This window comes from Dysidea avara, chromosome 6 (genome assembly GCF_963678975.1).
Source record: "Dysidea avara chromosome 6, odDysAvar1.4, whole genome shotgun sequence".
Taxonomy (NCBI): Eukaryota; Metazoa; Porifera; class Demospongiae; order Dictyoceratida; family Dysideidae; genus Dysidea; species Dysidea avara.
This window is the reverse complement of record NC_089277.1, coordinates 18,624,775-18,645,616: the sequence shown is the minus strand read 5'-3', so window position 1 is coordinate 18,645,616 and position 20,842 is coordinate 18,624,775. Positions and strand designations below refer to the sequence as shown.

The window sequence follows — 20,842 nt, the reverse complement described above, 5'->3', positions numbered from 1 at the left end:
ATTGATGAGAGGGGAGGCTGACCAGAGTATACACTAGAATCTCTGGTAGCAGGGAATCTGGGGGGCACAACCCCTCAGAAGCTGTAACCATTTTAGCTTTCATGATGTCTCAAAGTTCACCAGAATTATTTTATAGGTACAATATGAACCATTTCAACTAAAATACCAACTTTGCATAAATATGTACTTAAACTGGCTATTTAGTCAACAAAAACCTTTTGGCAAAACTTTTAGCTGTTGACTATATAGAGAGTTAACATACATACAGCATTACAAAATACACTTGGCGCAGTGGTAAGATGCACCAGCTCTCAAGTAATAGGTTAGTGGTTTGATTCCTGCTTAGGCAAGTTTTACTTTGACTACCCAACTATTAGGCTATTTGAGCACTGTATTAGAGTATATCAACTTTTTCACAGTTTTCAGCCCCAAGGATAATTTTGGTGAGATATCCTTCTGAGGGGAGGCTTCAGCCCCATAGTCTCCCCCTCCTTCTTTCTGCTGCCTTCATTTACTGAGATGTTGTAATAGTAAAATTTAAAAGTGTAGTGTGATTGGAATTTAGTGCAAATGTATGTACATACCTTCTTGAGCTTATCAGATCCAACATGGCTGGAGAGGAAGGTCACCTTTACCAACTTGTGAGGAGAACTAGTGAACTGTTTGTAGAGTAGAGTGAACACATGTTCTGTGTCCAGTAGTGTGGACAAGTAGTAACAACTCTTATTACCAATCTCTCCATTCTGTAGGGTGGAGAATATGTGGTCCAGTATATGTACATACAAACAATGATGTATGTTCAGCACTTGCTGTATAGCATTGCAATACATCTGAAATTGTTACTTGTGGATAATATATGTATATGCAGGAACAAGGAAAGTATATAAGACAATGAGGTAGTTTGCCATAACCACCACTCATCCTATAAAACCAGGCTAATACAACTTGATTTTATATCTACTGTATCTGTCTCAAACTTAAGTCACTGGCAGATTGCAATTGAAGTCCAGACATGAGAGTATAGGACTGTGCTGGCCTCTTAGTTGCTGATATGCAGCAAAATCAACAGAAAAAGAGGTTGGCCAACATAATCAGGCCATCCACCAGTAAACCACTGATTCTTGTCAAGCCAGGCCCTTCACAAGGCCTGAAACTACCACAACAGTACTTTGATTGTTGCCATATATGAATCATTGACAAACATGTCAAGCACTTGCATCACACACACTCAGTAAACTAACAATTAATAATAATACCAGTAAACTGAGTGGTACATGACACCTGAAACAAGTAAGGTGCACAATGATCTAGATGATAAAGATAACGGCTGTGAACTACGTACACTAAGGACCTGCATGGTGATGGCTGATGATGATCAGTACAATATGGACCAGTTTCAACCATCATTTTACCCTGGTGAGTCTTGTGAGGACATTTACAACATAAATATAGAGGATCACAAGTGACCTGTATATTAGTATTGTGGGATGAATTATACTTGTGAGGACATTTACAACAACAATCCTGAAACTATATAGTGAAAAGTCAACTGCCCTAATGGATGAGTTAAGAGTAATCACTCTGGTGTCAGCCTCTCTGTCGTTCATTATATGACACATGTGCATGGGGCATTTACTCTGCTTACTTCTACACTAATGGAACAAGTTACCAGAGGGTGTGTGGTAGAATAGGAGGTTAGTTATCAAGAGGGAGAAACATCAAGCTACAGTACCAAGGCAGCAAAGGAATTAATGGTGTCTATGGTCTATCAATCACTTATGGGAGTCCACGGAGACATATATATGTGCATAATTTCAGTGGACGTATGCTATTGGGAATTCTGATAATTACACAAGTAACAACAATTTCTCGTGCACCCCTGGTGGACTACCTCCTGATTCTGTAGTTGGAAACAACTACTACTGCAAACGGTATAAGCACCAGGCTAACTTATTACCCTAGTGACCATAGGTACATCATAGACCTTTCCACTGGGGCTTATTAAAAGCTCCTGCTGGTACTTAATATAATCTCTAACCAATAAGTCCCATGTCTGTTATGTACCGGACAAGGGTTGCTAAGTGGGATGAGTCTGGTTGCATTGCAAGTATCTGTTGTGTCAATCATACCCAACACATGTGGTCTTGGTTTGGGTGTGTCTGCATGTCTGTTCACACATTTCTGTGAGCAAACAAAGTTGAAGATACAAAAAAAAGAACTATTCAATAAATAAAGTCTGTTTACGTATGTATGTACTGCATTGAAGGTTAGCTTTCTTATAACCATTTTAGTCATGTTTGTTTGAAGGTGACATAGCCCTTCACTGAGATTGCTTAATGGTGGCTTGTCTATGGGCATCTAATGACTAAACAGCAACATGGCAGGCCTTGTAAGCTACCAGGATAGCGTATCCATACAAGTTGAAAGGGGGCATGTTCCTTAGTATGCAAACAAAAATAAGAGCAGCCTTGAGGTTTTGTCTTGAGAATCTGCATAAGACAATAGACAAACTATAAAGTAGTAGAGAAGACTGCATATTAATAAATAACGTGCAAATTACACACACAAATATGGGTAATCAATGTTGTCCACATCTATTGTCAGTGTTGCGTGTACACACACACACATAAAACCCTTCAGTTGCGGTGCTAGCAGGGTCACACCTACCCTGTGAACCTGTGCTGGGACACCTGTGCGCTACTCAGGTGCTAGGAGTCAGCGCAGGAAAATCCTCCTGGGGCAGTACTAGTAACCCACAGGAGGCTGTACCATGTCTCACAAGGTGAAGGTGTGGGTACCCGAAATCCCACCTGGACCTTCACCCGCTGTGTGAAACATGGACAGTTGGCATTTATTATGCACTCTATGCATTCATAGGCCCTATGTCTCTACCAAATTTTGAGGGCCTATGGTGCACAATACAAAGTTGTAGTTATTAATATAATTAAGGTCACAGAAACAGCAGAGACATGTATAATGATTATACGATGGGTATTAATTAAAAAATTATAACTTGGGTGTGATCCTTATGACATGTAGTTACAATATTAAATGATATACAGTAGAACTTGTAGTTGATTTGGGATTAATGTCTATTCTAGTCACTTTTGGGCCAAAATTTCCTGACTTATTAGGCAGGTGGCTACATTAGGCAGGTCATTTTGTACACAAATCATGCATTTTGGGATTACTACAATGGCTGGCTTAGATGGGTGGCCTTATTATACAGTGATCCCAATGCTTACTTAAGATTCCAAAAAACTTTGGATATCTGTCTAATCACATAACTACGGATCAAAGTCAGGCTAGGGATGGATTTTTTCAAACCCCTTCTAGGTATTAGTCTTGTTTCAGTTTATTCAACAATTTTTGCTTAGGTTCCCTGGCTCGTAGTAAACACCTCGTACAGGCTTTGCTTCCAGTGTTCACCCTCCAGTGCCTCACTGGTAAAGCAGATAAAAACAAACAAACAAACGATGTGTCCTCATTTTTATATGTTGACATTAACAGGTGCTACTATATGCATGGACATATTCAGGCAGCTGCAGTATAGATAATGTCAAGTTGCTACTCAGAAGCCACATACATGTGGCATATAGAAGACATAATTCTTCAATTAGCCTGTTCATCTAACTGTTGACTATTTAACATGTTCAGGTATTGAGTGTAAAATCCACCAGCAGTTAAACTATGCTGAAGCCTGATGATATAAAATAGAGTTACTTAAGTGGCATATGACACTTTTGGTAGCAGCACTGTTTCGAACATCATGCTGACAATAATGTACTATACTGTAGCAATGATCCTCACTGTGGAATTGGTGATGGCTGATGACCAGTGTACTGAGTACCAGTTTCAATCCCCATTCTACCCTGGTAAGTCTTGTGAGGACATTTATAATAAGAATTCAGAGAGCCACAAATGGCCTGGTTACTACTGGATCACTGAAGGCCCTGACAGGGTGTACTGTGGGATGAACTACACTGGATCATCTTGTGTGGACATCTATATGGGTAATCTTGAAACTGGTGACAAGTCAGGATATTATCGTATTAATAATGACTACTGGACATTTTGTAACATGACAGAAATTGCTGCTGGTATTATTTCCAATTGTGCTGGTATGGGTGGAGAATGGAGAAGAATAGCTTACATCAATATCAATGCAGGAACTGATTGTCCCACTGGATGGGTTAAGAGTAATTACTCTGGTATTGGCTTCTGCCGTTCACCAAATAATAATTGGGGCTGTTACTCTGCTTATTTCTCCACTAATGGAACAAGTTACCAGAGAGTGTGTGGTAGAGCAAGAGGTTATCAAAAAGGAGAAACGTCTAGCTTTGAAGGAGGACAAGGTATTAACGGTGTATATGCTGATGGTCTATCTATCACTTACGGCACTTCGCGTATACATATTTGGACTTATGCAGCTGGACGCTCTGATAATCAAACACATATCCACAATTGTCCGTGTGCTCCTGGTGGACAATCTCCTCCTTCCTTTGTTGGGAACAATTACTACTGTGAATCAGGAGCTACTGGCATTAGCACCAGGCCAACTTATTACTTAAACGACCCATTGTGGGATGGATCTGGTTGCATCACAAGCACCTGTTGTGCTAATCGTACCCAACCATGGTTTTTAAATGAGTTGGGTGAGACTATAACAAGTGATATTGAAGTTAGGTTGTGTACTTGGTGGCAGTTTGATCTGAGAGCTATCCTGATTGATCAACTAGAGTTGTACATTCAGTAGACACTGTAACTTGCACATGCATTCAAAATTTCTTTACTATTTTTGGCATGTGTGCATAATATGCACGCATGTCAATAAAGAATTTATAATCAAAGTAGATAAATTTATGTGATATAAACAACTACGTACAGAGCTCGCATACAAAGAAACAAAAGTATATCCCACAGATGGTCATGTTATATAGCCCAGTGACAATTGAACACCTGCGCAGCAAACAGATACATAATATGTAAGTTGTGCAGGTATGTATATCCTCCTGGGGGCAGGACCAGTTATATCTTACTGGTAAAAAGGTATGGACACTTAAGCCCATGTGAGAAGCACACACACAAAGTAATTATAGCTAAGCTCATGGACTGGTTATTTTTAATGAGAACAGAGTTGAATCTATCGACCTTTTACCACAAAGACCTTTTGTATCCTAAACAAGATTTTTCATGCCTGTTGAATTCCATGTAACAATTTGGCTCCAAGGCAAACACCAAATATACTACATTAATCAATGTGGGAGATGTGCATCCGTGAACTATACATGTCAATGATGGGCACATGTTAATACAATAGTACATGTGCTTTGGTGAGTATATATTTGTGTGTCATGATCGTTGGGTTGATAAACCAATCTCACGGAATTTAGGATATTTTGATTCTGTAATTACACACTACAGCAACTCAATACCTCAGAGGAAGTTAAATAGAGTTAATGGAGGAACATAATTTGTACATGTTTGTGTAGAAACATCACAGCTAGCAAGCATGGGAAAGTATATATAGGCTATGTACCGTGTATATAGGATGCCTGTATCACAGTGCTAGAGGTAGTATAGAATGGTAGGTATCAATTGGAAAGCATTATATATGCATGTGCAGAAACACTGCAAGTATTAACTTTGTAGACAGTAGAGGTGCACCGATATGGAGATTTTTTTAATATACTGATAACCAATATATTGGCTACAAAAGTTACCGATTCCGATACCGATATCTGAACATAAAAGGTTTTCAGCATGGACACTACAATAAAAAATGTGAAGCTTAAAAGGTGGTCACTAAAACCTATGTAAAGGGGAAAAAAAGAATTATGAAAAAGGTTGTGATAAAAAGGTGGTAAAAAAGAAAAAAATGTGTGACCAAATCAGGATTTGAACCCTGGCCATCATGAAAACCTTCGCAACTTCAGATTTATGCTTTAACCATTGTGTTACTAGATCAACCATAGGAGAATTTGGACAACTATGTACTTATGTGTAATATCTGCTCATATCTCCTTATAAATCAACTTTTCACCGATACTGATATCGTGATATCGGTACCAATACCGATACTGATATCAATATTGGTGCACCTACAGTGGAATAAAACTCAATCAACACAACACACTATAGTAATGCTTGTGATTTGATGAGTATGTACTGTACTTGTGTGTCATGTTCATTGGGTTGATAAAACAATCTCATGGAATTTAGGGTGTTTTGATTCTGTAATTACACACTACAGTAACTCAATATCTCAGCTTCATAGTAACATAATATTGAATGTGCTTTGATAGGGTATTTGTGTGTTATTATACATACCGTACTGTATATTAGGGATCACAGGGTTTGGGTCTTTCTACATGGCCAAAACAATCACTCAAAAACCAGCTTCATAATATAGTATCTTGGTACCTTGGTTAGGTATAACCAAGCCTAAATGTGCCTTCACTATGACCTAAATGCTTCCAATAGATTGTTACAAAATTTCCATTATCTTAGGCTACTGACTGACTAACTAACTGCATGCCCACCCGCCCGCCCTACCTGCCTGACTCATGCGTAACTCAATTATGGCTAAGGCTTGATTTTTTCACTGTTCGACATCACTTCCTCTCAAGTTGGCATGTCGCAGTACGTACAACACACGCATCATGGACATATCTACAAGGAATTTGCACTTAAATCATGTGACTGTCTCTATATGCAAGTATCAAGAAATGTTGATTTAAGTATTGCAGTTCTCCAATGGTCGAGGCTACATCAGCACGCCACTGAAATTTTCACACATTTTATTGCCTTACAGAGCATCCACAGTTATGCCAAGTATCCACCATTGCAGACAGTTTTCTTTGTGAAGCTGACTGTATTACCCAATACACTGGCGACAATACAGTGGCAGAATACAGGGGTTGCAATGGTTTCAGCTGAAACCCCCTCTGAAAATAGCGCGTGCCCCAAATTTATTGACGACTCGTCGTGTGGGTGATAAAATCACCACAAGTTTTACATAGTGTGTTATAGTAGGACTTTCTACTGGTGAAACTTCATACTTTTGCCTCTGAAATCACATTTACGGCATTCAACAGCAGATTGTGACTTTGTTTGTTTTTTTTTGGTCTTCTACTTACAGCTAGGCTGAATTTCAGTGGAATCTGAAAGCTCCTCTGAAAATTTCTACATCCGCCACTGCAATAGGGGTGGTCAGGATGGGCAAATGGTTGATGTAGATGACTGGCTAAAATGGAAGAAATTTATAGCACAGGTTTTATCCAACACCACGGAGCTGTATACTGGTTTTCCAGAGTTCCACCAAGGCTCCAAACTGCTTGTATGGCTCACTGCTGAGTTTGGAAAAGGCAGAAGCAGACCACACACTGTAACTCTGGCTGACTTTGACAGTGAAATTTGATAGTGTACTCATATAGCTTTGTGCTTGTGCTGAAACTCAAACCTGTTGTCATGGGAAATAAGACCAGCTTCCCATACCCAGTCACATATGACATATTTTAGCTTACGTACTTACATGTACAGTATTACAGTATTACATGTACAGTGATGCATGTATTAGTACCGTAGTTGCATCATGTGAGTACATGTGGATGTATGTATAATTAAAAAATGAGTAGTTGTGATGCTAATTAAGTACTGGTTGAATGCAGAGAAAATCCTGGATCCCAGACTGTATGGCTCCTCAGACACTTGCCTAGACTACAAGTTGTCTGTGGATCAAATCACCATCTGGTCTGAGATTTTTTTCTGCATTTCGCAAAGCTAAGTGTTTTTATCTTTAAGACAGCAAATCTGGCAAATACTTCCCATCAAAATTTGTCTACTTTGTGCAATAATTAGAAACCTCATTAAATTTGAGCTTTTATGCATATATACCATTTCCTAAACGTTTACTGTGAGTCTTGGGTGTAATCCACATGTTACTACTTCATAGCATCTTTAAGGAAATTTTATCTTGAACACTGCAGACCTGGCAAATATTTATACCCAAAAATTTAGGTGCTACTCCAATATCTAGCATCATAGACATAACTCTCTACTTAACAAAAATGTAGCATTGAGCATCTGTGAATCTTGCTACTAGACGACCAAACAAGTACTGCTAGCTGCCTGTGTACTCCTTGGGGGAAGAACTCCTCCTTCCTTAGTAGGAAATAATTATTAGTAGAATCAGGAGATGGAGTCAGCACTTCCCACTATTTGGTGAACCCCCTTGTGGATGGATCAAGTTGTTTCAGAAGTGCCTGTTGTACCAATTGTACCCAACCATGAGCTTTGTTAAATGAGATGACATCAAGTGATATACTGTAAGTAGAAGCTATATAGGTTGTACACATGGAGTGGCTTTGCATACAGAGCTATCCTATTGATCAACTAGAGTTTTACATTCAGTAGACCATTTTTCTATGTAGTTATATGGAACGTGTGCATGTACATGGCTTATAAACATGTTATAAAGCATATATCTTCTCAACATGTATAGTACATACGTAGTTTAACTGTCCCCACAAAACATATAATTTCTCTTCTGTGCTGTGTTACTATGTAAACATTACAACCTCTACGAAAAGATAACATAAGGAAATCCGAAGTCTGACAGAGAAACAAGTTGTGGCACATCACAGTACTCAAATTTATAAAATGTGAATTTAGCAAGCATTGGATGATACACATAGTATGTATGTATTTAACAATCATCACCTTATCTTTCTTCTCCATTGTTCCATTATGGAGGAATATCCTGTAGTGTGATGATGTGTCATCTTGACCCATTACCACATGTATCTCCAGACTGGTGAAGGTGGTCAACTGACTATGACTATCAAACCTCTACAAAGTGTCACATTGTATATACATAGTAATTGATAGTAACTGCAAACTTCAATCTACATACTTACAGTACATGCATGTGTAGTGTAGTTGTACTATGGACGTGAAGAAAGACATTGCCTGGTATAAGATTATTTATAATTTAGGACAATTAGCATAGCTAGTATATTAGCGTAAGTGACCTATTATCGAACGGTACCTATTATCGAACAGTACCTATTATCGAACGGTACCTATTATCGAACGGTACCTATTATCGAACGGTACCTATTATCGAACGGTACCTATTATCGAACAGTACCTATTATCGAACATTGAAATCACGTAACGTATTCGGAAGTTTACAATATTATTCCGCATACTCGTAAGCTGTTTATATGGAGAATTCCAATAGTGTAGCCTATTCTTAATGAGCTTTCCATCCTTTAGAGTTTATGTGTGGACATCACAGCAGTCTTGATACTCATCACCACTGACGAAGAAATGAAGAAAAAGAACACAGGAATCGCCGTGAAAGAAGTACAACTCGAGCGTGACTTTTCGCAGCGGGATTGGGCCTCTGTTTGTCGTTTTCCTGAGTAAAAGATGTATCCACGAAGACTGTACAGAAGGGGTTGTTGTAAACAAGGATAATAAGAATGTGTTATTGGTCGTAATGTGCTGATTTTTCACTGTACGCATTTTAAACTAAATGATTTGCCGTTGTAACTCACAAGTGCATGTTTGTATCAAAACTATACTTCAGTTACAGTATCATTGTACTTCAGATAACACGTTGGTATAATAATTAAGAGTGTGTAGGTTGCACTGAAATCACCACAGTAGAAAAGGTGCAAAACGTTCGATAATTGATTAACGCAAATTAATGGGCGTTCGATAATAGGTATCGGTGTTCGATAATTCATATTTTACGGAATGCAGAAATCCACTCATAACACGGACGCTAATCGGATACTATTGCTCAAACTTACGTGAGGTATTCTACAAGAAAGGCGCTACCTCCTGGTGAAAATTCCAAGTTGATACTACTTTCTTCGAGATATTTATGAAGTAAAGTATAAACCTTGTTCGATAATCGGTCACTTACGCTACATATGACAAACTTCTATCTTTTCCATGTTAAAGCAAAATAATATAATTTTGTAGCTTTATCAATGTGATAAGCACAGGTGGCCACTATAAAAATTATTAGTGTTTGCTGACTGCTCTATTAGAGTATTTAGCAAATTTCAACTACAGTAAGTCTATTTAAATTTTGCTCATAATTTTTGTGGATTGATACACTTGCAACTATTCTACAGTAATTATACCTTAATAACTTGTATTCTAATCTAAGACCTTACTTTGAGGAAGACATATCTAGCCACTTCATAGTTGTCTTCATCAAACTCAACTAGACTATTATCAGTGGAGTGTGGCCATGATAGTGGTCTATAGTGTTAATAACAGTACAACATGTTATTATATCATAACTGTACTTTAGTTGGTTTAGTGATATGGTGGACTTTTGTCTCTTCTTCTTCTTGTCTGAATTCTCCTTGTCTTGTTGAGAAGCTGTTGCAAAGAAAGCATAATACGTAGAATGTACATGTACATGCATCAATACACACGTATATGTTTCAAGGAGTTTGATAGGATATTTGTCTATATAGCTGATGAGTGCTTCATTAGAGTGTAGAGATTGTTTTATTAAAGTATTTCGTGAACAATGCACTAACAACAAGGCTATATGGTACCACAGCAAGGCCTACCCATTTCCGGGTCATCATGAGTCAAAGTTTCTTTATCCTTATTAGGAATTAGGTAGGTTACTTTGTAAAAGAAGACACCTTTGTAGTTATCACAGTGGTCAGCTTAAATAGCAGGTCAGCTTACTACACTATACACAGTAAACTGTTAGATAAGCTCATTATTATTACTGTATGGATGCCGCCCAAAATGCTCTCTCTAAAAACCATCATAGAAATATCATACATGAGGAAAACCATTTTTATGGATAGTCTTATGCATTTCGTCCACCAAAAGTTACAGACGACCAGATATTGACATTTTTAAAACCAATTGTTGGTCTTCCTACGTACCTGCCTGACTGCAGCTGTGAAGCTAGAGACCAAACAAAGCAGTGCATGCCATTATAGCAAACTCACGGGTGGAATTTGTCTTTTCTGGTTCCAACAAGTGCCTGTCTTCTGTGTTTTGCCGTTCCTTTCATCTTCAATTACACCGTCATCTTCTTCTTCATGTAAGGAAACCATACCAAGGTCCATATCAGCACTTTCTTTAGCAGAGTGTAGTAGGGAGCATAGTTACATGCCACAAAACTATTTGAAGCACTTAAGAGTGCATAGCTGCACTTAAATTGATCATGTTGGTGATCTGGTGATCCGCCATTCCCTTAATGATTAGAGCTCAATGACCATGTTCCTTAATGATCTAGCTACAATCAGCTGCTGCCCCCATATAGCTAACTCAGCAACAAGATCAAGATACTCTAATAAAGCAGTCACAGCCACATAGCTGTACTATAACAAAAAAAGTTAATAAACTAGTGCAATTAAAATTATTATTTAAAGGTTCCAATAGTGAAACAAGAGATATAAATGATTGTAGCTAAGTATGTGGCTGCTTTGGCATTGAACAGATGGTGGTAACATGCCAACGTAGGGATTTCCCACATAACTACCATCATTCATATATATAATATCTTTTCACTACATTTTATTGCTGGAACCTACTAAATGCATACATTGCACTAGTATACTAATGATCACACATGGGCAAATACACATACTATGCACACATGTAAGCACGCATATGTACACACATCAAGAGACAGGGAAATTCCTATACAATAGCAAATAGTATGAGCTTTCAAAAACATTAACTAGACTTATGGCAATGAGTCACTATTGACAATAGATAACAGCCATGATCTACTATAATCACATTTGTAGTACATATTACTAAAATCAGTGATTCTTTTGGTAGCTACAACTTTGGAAACTGTGTCATTCTATTACCAATGCATGTGAGCTTGTCCTACCTCTATGCATGTACATATATGCTGTGTTGTATTTATAAATTGTAGAATAAATAGCATTACCGATGATTTTTCCAGTTTGAAATTGTTCAGCAGCAGTTTTCCCAACTACCAGGAAATCATCTGGTTCCAGTAACTCTCCCTTCTCAATACTATCATCAACAAAACTGGTCGACACAATAGGAATCCCATACTTCTGTGCCATACGACCTTTGTATGACTCAGAACTCTTCTCAGCATTGTTAACCACCAAATGTGTCGTCTGTGGGACACAGATTATATTAATTATGCACACAGGTTAACATTGTAACAACAACAATAACATTCTATAACAACATTCTATAATGTTCTTTCCCCAATGGAGATGAAAATTCAATACATGGACATTTATATACTGCTCCATTAGAGTATACTTGACTGCTCTATTAGAGTATTTCAATCTTGTACTATTAACAACTTTCAAGAGTGCTTACTATCCTCTCTGTAGATCTCTAGAGATGAACATAACCTTACTACTGTTGCCATAAACTGTTGTGTTGTACTCACTACTTTGTGCTGCCAAACTAAATGGTCTGTAGAGTTCCTGTTGTAAGAACTTAGAAATCTAAATTTAAAAGAGAGATTTCCTTCTCATACAATACTCAGTCATTCGTCATTCTATCACTGTTACTTGGAGGCATTTTATACAAATTCAAACCGGGTTACTTTATTGCTGGTGCTTTGCTGTCATCTGCTCCACTTATCAAATCCTTTAAAACTACGTGTAGCTAGTCTGCATGTTGTTAGCTGGTAAACAGTCTATTGTCATTTTGAAGGCTCACTTACGAAGTGGTTTCATCATAGTAAACAGTCTATTGTCATTTTGAAGGCTCACTTATGAAGTGGTTTCATCATAGTAAACAGTCTATTGTCATTTTGAAGGCTCACTTACGAAGTGGTTTCATCATAGTAAACAGTCTATTGTCATTTTTAAGAGATTATTACATGATTCCTGAGGGGTGTTTATCTACTGAAGAATCCTAGCAATGCATGTTTCGTTAGACAATGGCTCCTGTAACTGAAATTTTGTTAGTAACCCACAAAGCATGCAGTTTGCATGTTTGTCAAAATTTGTGGCTCTGTGTACAGGTCTTTTGCCAGAATAAAAACCCTACATACTTTGCCAGCAAATATCAAAGCATTCTCTGAATGTCATTGTCTAAATTACCGCCCACCTACACTGTTTTAATTATTATCTATGGTTAAGATGATGGCCAGGCAGTTTATTGTTGGTCAGTATGTTGGCCACATGCAAGGAATTAATTAGGGGTGTGGCTCTCCTTATTTGAGCCTTCTTTCAGATTTGTAAATTTGCATACAAAATGCTGTTCTTTCTGCACATTACTTGAACCACTTACTGTTTTCGTATAAAAATAAGGAGAGCCACACCCCTAATTAAGTCTTTGCATATGGCCAACATACTCGCCAACCTAATAAAATTCCTTGTGCAGTCATCTTAAGAGCGATTAACTATACTAGTATACTGTTATTTACCCTTTTAGTGACGATAAACGATACTATCCCATCGTTGTCTATGATCTTTTTCTTCAGTGCTGTTTTGAACTTGAAATTAACAGTTGAATCGAACTCCAAGGTGATCTGACATCTCTTAAAAATCCCCATCGAAAATTTCTGACCCGGGATGTGCAATCTCGCAATTATTTGCATACGCGCTTATAAGCATCACGAAGTTGGTTAGTTAAAAAACGAAAATGTCTAAGATTCTCACGAATGGAAGGAAGATAGTGTAAGAATCAATCGAGCGGAATCAATTTATTGATTTAATAATGTGACATAAAATTAAGAGCGAGATTAAGAGTATAGTCGAACAAACTGAAGTGCAGTCCTTAAAATCTAGTGTATGCTGAAGGTCCACTGGCATCCAGTGCCAGTGTCCAGGAGTAAGTAGTTATTAAGATGAGTTATAGTTACTTATATTATATAAAACTCATTTAAAGCAAGGGTTACAGGTGATCAAAGTTGGGAGGTTTGGGGGACTTATTACAATTACAACAGGGACAAACAAAAGAAAAAGTGCATGCATTGTCAGGATCAAAATTTAGTTCAAAATGATTCCATAGAAAGTTTGTACTTGATAGTAGGTAGGCTAAGATTGTAATCTATTATTGGTAAAACATTCCATATACGAGGAAGATTGTTGAAATAGAAGTTGCTCCTGGAAACATTAGTATTTCTTATGTGTTGCAGTTTATAGTTAGATCCTGATCGTGTGTTTCTTGAAGTGAATTTAATATAGTCAGTGATATTAAATGCATTTGTAGGGGCTTTAAGGCTTTTGATAAAAAACATTATGTCACAGATGTCCAAAACATACATTAAAGGCAAAATTTTGAGCTCAAGTAATCGAAATTTATAGTTGCTGGTATTTAGCTACATCCCACAAAATGATCTCGGATTTTGCAATACACTAGACAGTAGAAGGTCTAAATATTTCAATCAAGGATAAAAACAACTTGAGTTGACACAGTTACATCCCACAAAATGATCTCGGAATTCTCTTTGATGACAAGCTTAAGTTTCATGAGCATGCCACTAAAGTTACAACCAAAGCTAATCGAATACTTTGCATGATCAAGAAATCTTTTGAATATCTCGACTCGGGTATGTTGTCTAAGTTGTTTACCACACTAGTTCAACCCATCATGGAATACGGTAAGGCCATTTGGGGACCACTATGTACCCTCGATCAGAGAAAGGTTGAAAAAGTACAACGTCGAGCTACCCGTCTCCTCCCATCATTACATGACAAATCCTATACTGAGAGGCTGTCAATTCTATCCTTACCATCACTGTTGTTTAGACGCCATGCAGATGGATGATTTAATTTTTCTATACAAAATTCTTAACAACTACTTCAGCTCTGACTTTACTATTCTATACACCTACTCCACTACTACTACCAGGGGACACCAGTTTAAATTGTTCAAGCAAAATTCAAGATTATTATGTAGATCTAATTACTTTATGAACAGAGTGATTAATGATTGAAACAGTTTACCTACCTCTGTTGTAGAAAGTACTTCAATTAACACTTTTAAATTGCTGTTAGATAATCATTTATTAGATTTTAGATTTACTTTTGTATAATGCATTGATCGGGTATACAGGCTTTGCCTTTACCCGCATTTAATCATAATTATAATCATAATTGAGAATTCAACTGAGATTACCGGCTGATAGCTAAAAGTGATAACGTAGCTATATGATATCCCAGCAATCACATTTCTCATGCATGACTTTGCTATTATCTACAGAGTAAGTTGAGGAAACGTTACATCAATTGTAAAGCTAAAATTCATGCATGCACTTTGTATCCATAGAAGCAGACCATCATTATTTGGAATCTCAACAACAGATGACGGTTTGCGTCATGTTTGTAGCTATGGTTACAACTCAAGTTTTTGAAATCTAAGTGGATGTGGCCAAAACTTCCACCATGATTGTTTTAGTACTAGCACAAGTTTACTCATCTAAACCTTTTTCTGAAAGTCAGATATATACTGTATGTTGTTCAGAAGAGAATATAATTATGCTGCTCTTTATCTTTTGTGAGTGATACTACAGCACTGTTTATGTGCGACATTTACACAAGTCTATAGACTATGTATGGGTTTCGCATAAGCTATATGTGTTGTCTTTACTACCATAATATAGCGCATACACACACACACACACACACACACACACACACACATGCACACACACACACACACATGTAAAATACGGTGAAACCTCTGACCTGCATGCTTCACTAACAATAAGACCACTTTTGTTGCAATAGCCTTGTCAATTATATAGGTACTAAGAAGTAAGTAATCGCCGCTGCTATACTTAGCTGTAGCTATATCCCTACAAATTGTGTATACTGGCTTCTCTTTGACATGTATATAGACATTGTGTAAAACTGCTACTTTATAAAAATATCTCACATCAAATGAATTGTTAAACGTAGTGACATTTGCTTAAAAGTTGGTGTTATGTAGAAATCAGTCATAATAATTATCCTGATAACTGAACAAACACGTGTCTTTTCTATATTTGTAAATTGCATTATATCTCTAAAATTTAAATCGTGACTGACTGATTGGGCAGGTGGCTCATTATCCATTAATCTTTCATGCACCTGACTGTTTTATTAGAGTTAGTTATATGCTCTATTAGAGTATCTCGATCTTTTAGTTTACATTATACTGAAAGGCTTAATTAAAGTCTATTGGGATTAGTATCTATCCTTCCTAGCTATAATGTAAGCAAGTTTGTTTATGACTTCAACAATATAAACGTTGAGATGATGAAACAATGATGAAAATTCTTAATAATGAACAAATTTAGACGGTAAAACATAACAATACAGGCAGGGGATCTGAAACATAAAATTAACAATAAGTGGCCTAATAGTGAATCCTATGAATATATAGTTATATGCATCAAGTTGATAATTAGTTATTGGAGTGAGTCAGCACATCCTAAAATCTGTACATGATTCAAGTGTAGCTATGTAATGATAAATGAAGTGCTGCAAACAGCTGCATACACGCATGTCTATGACATAACACAACACTGTGTAGTGAAGTGTTCAAGATGGTGATCATAAATTATTATTTATGGCAGCAATGTTTTCACTAAAATTAATGGTGAAGGTTTTATGCCGACCTTTGACTGACTTGCTTTCAAGTAGTACACGACAAGGTTGAAGGGTTATCTTTTTGTACCAGCAAAGATCACCCAATATGCACAAAGTATGCATGCACATACCACCATTGCTCTCTGTCTCTCTATGTCTCTATCTTTCTGTCTCTCTCTCTCTCTCTCTCTCTGTGTCTCTGTCTCTGCCTCTGTCTCTCTATCTCTCTGTGTGTCTCTCTCTCTCTTTCTCTCTCTGTCTCTCTGTCTGTCTCTCTCTGTGTCTATTCTCTCTGTGTGTCTCTCTCTTTGTCTGTGTGTGTGTGTGTGTCTCTCTCTCTCCAGCAATGTATATACATGTGACTATAGGGTTCATAGCCTTTGTACCTAATTTAGCATATCTCTTTTTGTGGATACCTTGTAGTAGGAAACTGATAGTTTTCTGTCTGAAGTAAAATACATGAGCTATGGTATTCACTTTGTCAGAGAAAGGATGGGTGATATTCTGTGAAAGGGATACTTACCTTCTGTGAAAGTATATATAGTTTTCCTGTTTTGAAATATGCATGGGTGTATTATGTTGTAACAGAGACTTCAGACTTGTAAAGTGGTTTTACTGACAAAGGACCCAGTTAAATGAAACAGATGCAGCAATATAGTTTTATAACTTAATTGTCATTAAAATAATAGTTTATAGCCTGAGCTTTTTTGATTCCTATTGAGCATGAAATTATTGCTGGTATTTATTTATTATAAACTTTGCCAGTTAAGCACTGGAGGGAAAACACAGAAGGCAGAGCCTGTATGAGGTGTTTACCACTAGCCTAGGCGAAAATCTTTGAGTAAAGTGTCCTAAATGGTATATATATATATATATAATATAGTTAAAAATTAAAATTTCTACTGTGCATACATACGTTTTCATTTTTCACACAACTAGTAATGCGAAATCAAAGCTTATACAGTAGTGGATGTAAATCTAATGAAGTCCACAGCTACTGATGCATGGCTTACCCATGCAATGTGATGTAACTTTTACCAACATGGTGTGGGCTGATACCTCATTATTGGTAACTTGAAGGATACACTTAAGTCACTATATATGTGCTTACATACTTCTGCTGACAAACTTTTTGGACAATGTGATATTTTCCCATTGGCCATGATTGATGATGATATTATTACAGACCATACAAATTTTTCACACACACCTGAGATCTACTGCATTGCTGCAGAGATAGAAAAGATGTACATATAATTATGTCCCTTTCACCCACACAATGAAGTCACGTCATACGCTGGTCCGCAAATAATTATTGTTACTGTCTGTTTACAGAAAAATTATAATTCAATAATCTTCTGTCTTTTAATGTTATTTGTAATAAATACTTGTAAAAGAAACTTCTTCTGATTCTTGTGCTTTTGCAATCTGGAGAAATACCAAAAAGCGTGTTTTTTTTATTTTAAAAAAATGAGTGGCAAATGAAAAGTTGTTCTACAAAGGGTTATAAGATTGGAATTGCAATTAAGTGAAAACCCTGTACCGGTATACATGTCACTATACATGTATGTAGTACTTGGAAATGTGCTTGTGCCGGCTGGTCAGGATGCAATGACTTAAAATTGAACTAAACGCTTCCTTCATTACGTGATTCTGCATAATAATTATACAGCTTCCTTCCTTTGTTTATACATAACCCATTAAATATGTTACTAGATTATGCATCAGAAGCAGTTTGCTGATGTAAAAATAATGTAGCAGAACTAACTGCACAAATGTCTTAAGGAAATACCCTTGCACATCATATAGCTACATTTATTTGTTTTGTTGAACAGAGCTGTCCTAGTATACATGGTCTTACATTTAAATGGACGTATGAACCTGAAATCATGAACCTTTTATGTGTCAAGCCAAGATACCGGCTGATCATGACTTTGAAAAGATTTATTGTTACTCTATAAAATCAGATTTACGTGACGCATATACACAACTGACACAATTCCTATAATTTCTGTAAGACTGACAAGAAAACATATGCCTATAACCTTGAGAGGGATCATATATGCTTGCTGTTTGCATAAGTAGCTATGATATGAAGACCTGCGTCTCAGTAGGGAACAGTTAATCCTTCCAAGTTTTGTTTATCATCACTAAACAATTTATAGTCTGTATAAGTCAGTAATCTATACAGTAATAGCTTTACACTATATACATTATATATTATACAGTTTGATATTTTAGATACACGTAACGTAATTATATTCCACATATCTGATCACCTAATATGCACTTTTAGGTGTCTGTTATATATAACTACAAAATTTTCCTATGGAATACTTCTCTCTTTGATTCTGTTTTTAACTTCCTAGCTACACACTATAATAGTTACATATAGCTAGCTGTTGCTTTCAAAACAATGAGCTAATATCAATGATATAACCCAATGTATTCTGAAATTCCACATACCCCACATTCTTGTAGACCCATGCAGTCATTGTGTGATGGAATCTGGTATATAGTGCATGTGTTTGTATGTATGTGACTCTAAGCAGTCAGTTTACTGAAGTTTTGTATGTAGTTTCTAAGCTTTTCATACTGCTGTACTTGATCTATGTTTGGGTCCAAGTACACAAAAAACTGTATATAAGGCATATCATTCTTCCTAGAAGATAACACAAACACAAGAACCTAGCCAGACAACTATACAACCCATCAGAGGTTTCGGATTTCTTGGGAAGTTAGTACATAATAATAATAATATCTCCTTACATGTCACACATTATAGGCCGCTATACAGGATATTGTGCTCAATGATGAACTATATTCACAATGCTGATGAAGCCATAACCACTTTTTGTCAACCCACAAAGTGCATGATGTAACTGATGTTACCAAGGTAGTGTTTTGATAAGATATTGCTAAGTGGATGCACAAGGTGAAGTACTGAAAACTTTACCCTCTTGTATCATACATCATTTGTTTATCATTATTGCATAATTACTGTATGTCAATTCAAGTGAACCATTGTTTGAATCAGATTTGATGTTTATAAACTTCCTATTGATATGTGTGAATGTGTTGATTGCAACGTGTGTGCCATTATTGAACAAACACTCTAAGCAGACAAAACTCTATACAGTACACTGCATAAATAAACAACTTCCATTTGAACATCAGCTGTGTAGATCTATACATTAGAAATTGAGAACACACCAATGGTCACTACAGGTTGGCTATAACAATGTATTGCAAAATGCCAGTACAATACATGCACATTAGCTGGCATACCACAATACATGACATACTGTCACTATGCCTGTCTGGAGATAATCCCAGCTTCAATCAAGTTTTAACCCTCTACGGGACAGTGAGCAAAAGAAAAAGATGGTGAGTAAAACACATAAGTCTTGAAATGAAGTTAAACTATATAGACAAGTGCACTAGGCCACAAACAATGGAAACGTGATGTGGAAAGGTTTTTTTTCGCCAGTCTATTTTACATGAAGGACTGATGGAATTATTGCAAGACTATAAATGTCCAGATTTAGATTTTCCCAATTTTCATTTAACTAGAGATAGGAAGGTTTGAAGGAAATAAGCTGCATAAACTACAGCTGATATCAGTTCCAGGACATGCAGATAAATCTGTGATCAGATTTGTGAAAAAAGGTCTTAATGACTTTTCAATTGCCCGACTGTACCTTGCAATTCATATCTTGATTTGTGAATAAAGTACAAGGTTGAAATTTAGTCACATTATACTCATAACATACTACTATGAGTGTAATATGAAAACGATTATGTTGAACACATAGGAATTTGGGAAAGCTATAAGGCTCATTTTCACAGATCTGGTCACATTAGTTGCTGCAACTAGGTGCCTATGGGCTATGGAATCTTGATCAGTTCATTACATCTGACATAAACATCCTAAATCACTGCATTAAGTGTGCATTCCAATGTGGAGCAAGTGCATGACAATAAAATATACAGTATTGCAACTATCACATAATTTAATCAGCATGTGTGCAATGCACATTCAAACATGTTTATATAGCACACTTAATCAAATTTGTGATTATAATAACATACAGAGTGGATCGATTCATCCTAGATGTAACCCATGCACAAGCACTGAAAGTTGTCCTTATAGAATATTAGAAATGTGCTCAAGCTTGTGTAAAACTACGAATAACTGACACTCATGTAAATCAAACACTTCTTTCAGTTACTGTCTGCAACAGTATACACTCCCGAGTGACTTGACA

The 20,842-nt window shown here is 36.7% G+C and overlaps 1 protein-coding gene and 1 long non-coding RNA gene across 9 annotated transcripts in view; one reads left to right on the top strand and one right to left on the bottom strand.

Annotated features, from left to right (window-relative positions):
• Positions 1 to 13,589, bottom strand: part of LOC136258396 (protein mono-ADP-ribosyltransferase PARP4-like) — a 44,361-nt gene extending 30,772 nt beyond the window's left edge. For 5 of the 8 annotated variants that reach the window (XM_066051703.1, XM_066051707.1, XM_066051704.1 and 2 more), the window contains exons 1-6: positions 13,424 to 13,588; positions 11,954 to 12,152; positions 10,329 to 10,404; positions 10,194 to 10,281; positions 8,722 to 8,850; positions 585 to 743 (exon numbers count right to left, since the gene is read on the bottom strand). In XM_066051703.1, coding sequence (XP_065907775.1) covers positions 585 to 743; positions 8,722 to 8,850; positions 10,194 to 10,281; positions 10,329 to 10,404; positions 11,954 to 12,152; positions 13,424 to 13,552 — 780 coding nt within the window. In that variant the 5' untranslated portion in view covers positions 13,553 to 13,588. Of the gene's footprint in view, positions 1 to 584; positions 744 to 8,721; positions 8,851 to 10,193; positions 10,282 to 10,328; positions 10,405 to 11,953; positions 12,153 to 12,363; positions 12,619 to 13,423 lie in introns of those variants that run through there. The other 3 variants (XM_066051711.1, XM_066051709.1, XM_066051710.1) reach the window with 3 other exon arrangements.
• Positions 13,590 to 16,578: 2,989 nt separating this feature from the next.
• Positions 16,579 to 19,470, top strand: LOC136258045 (uncharacterized). The gene is made up of 3 exons (XR_010702527.1): positions 16,579 to 16,689; positions 19,241 to 19,311; positions 19,360 to 19,470. It is a non-coding gene; the product is annotated as an uncharacterized lncRNA (long non-coding RNA).
• Positions 19,471 to 20,842: the final 1,372 nt, after the last annotated feature.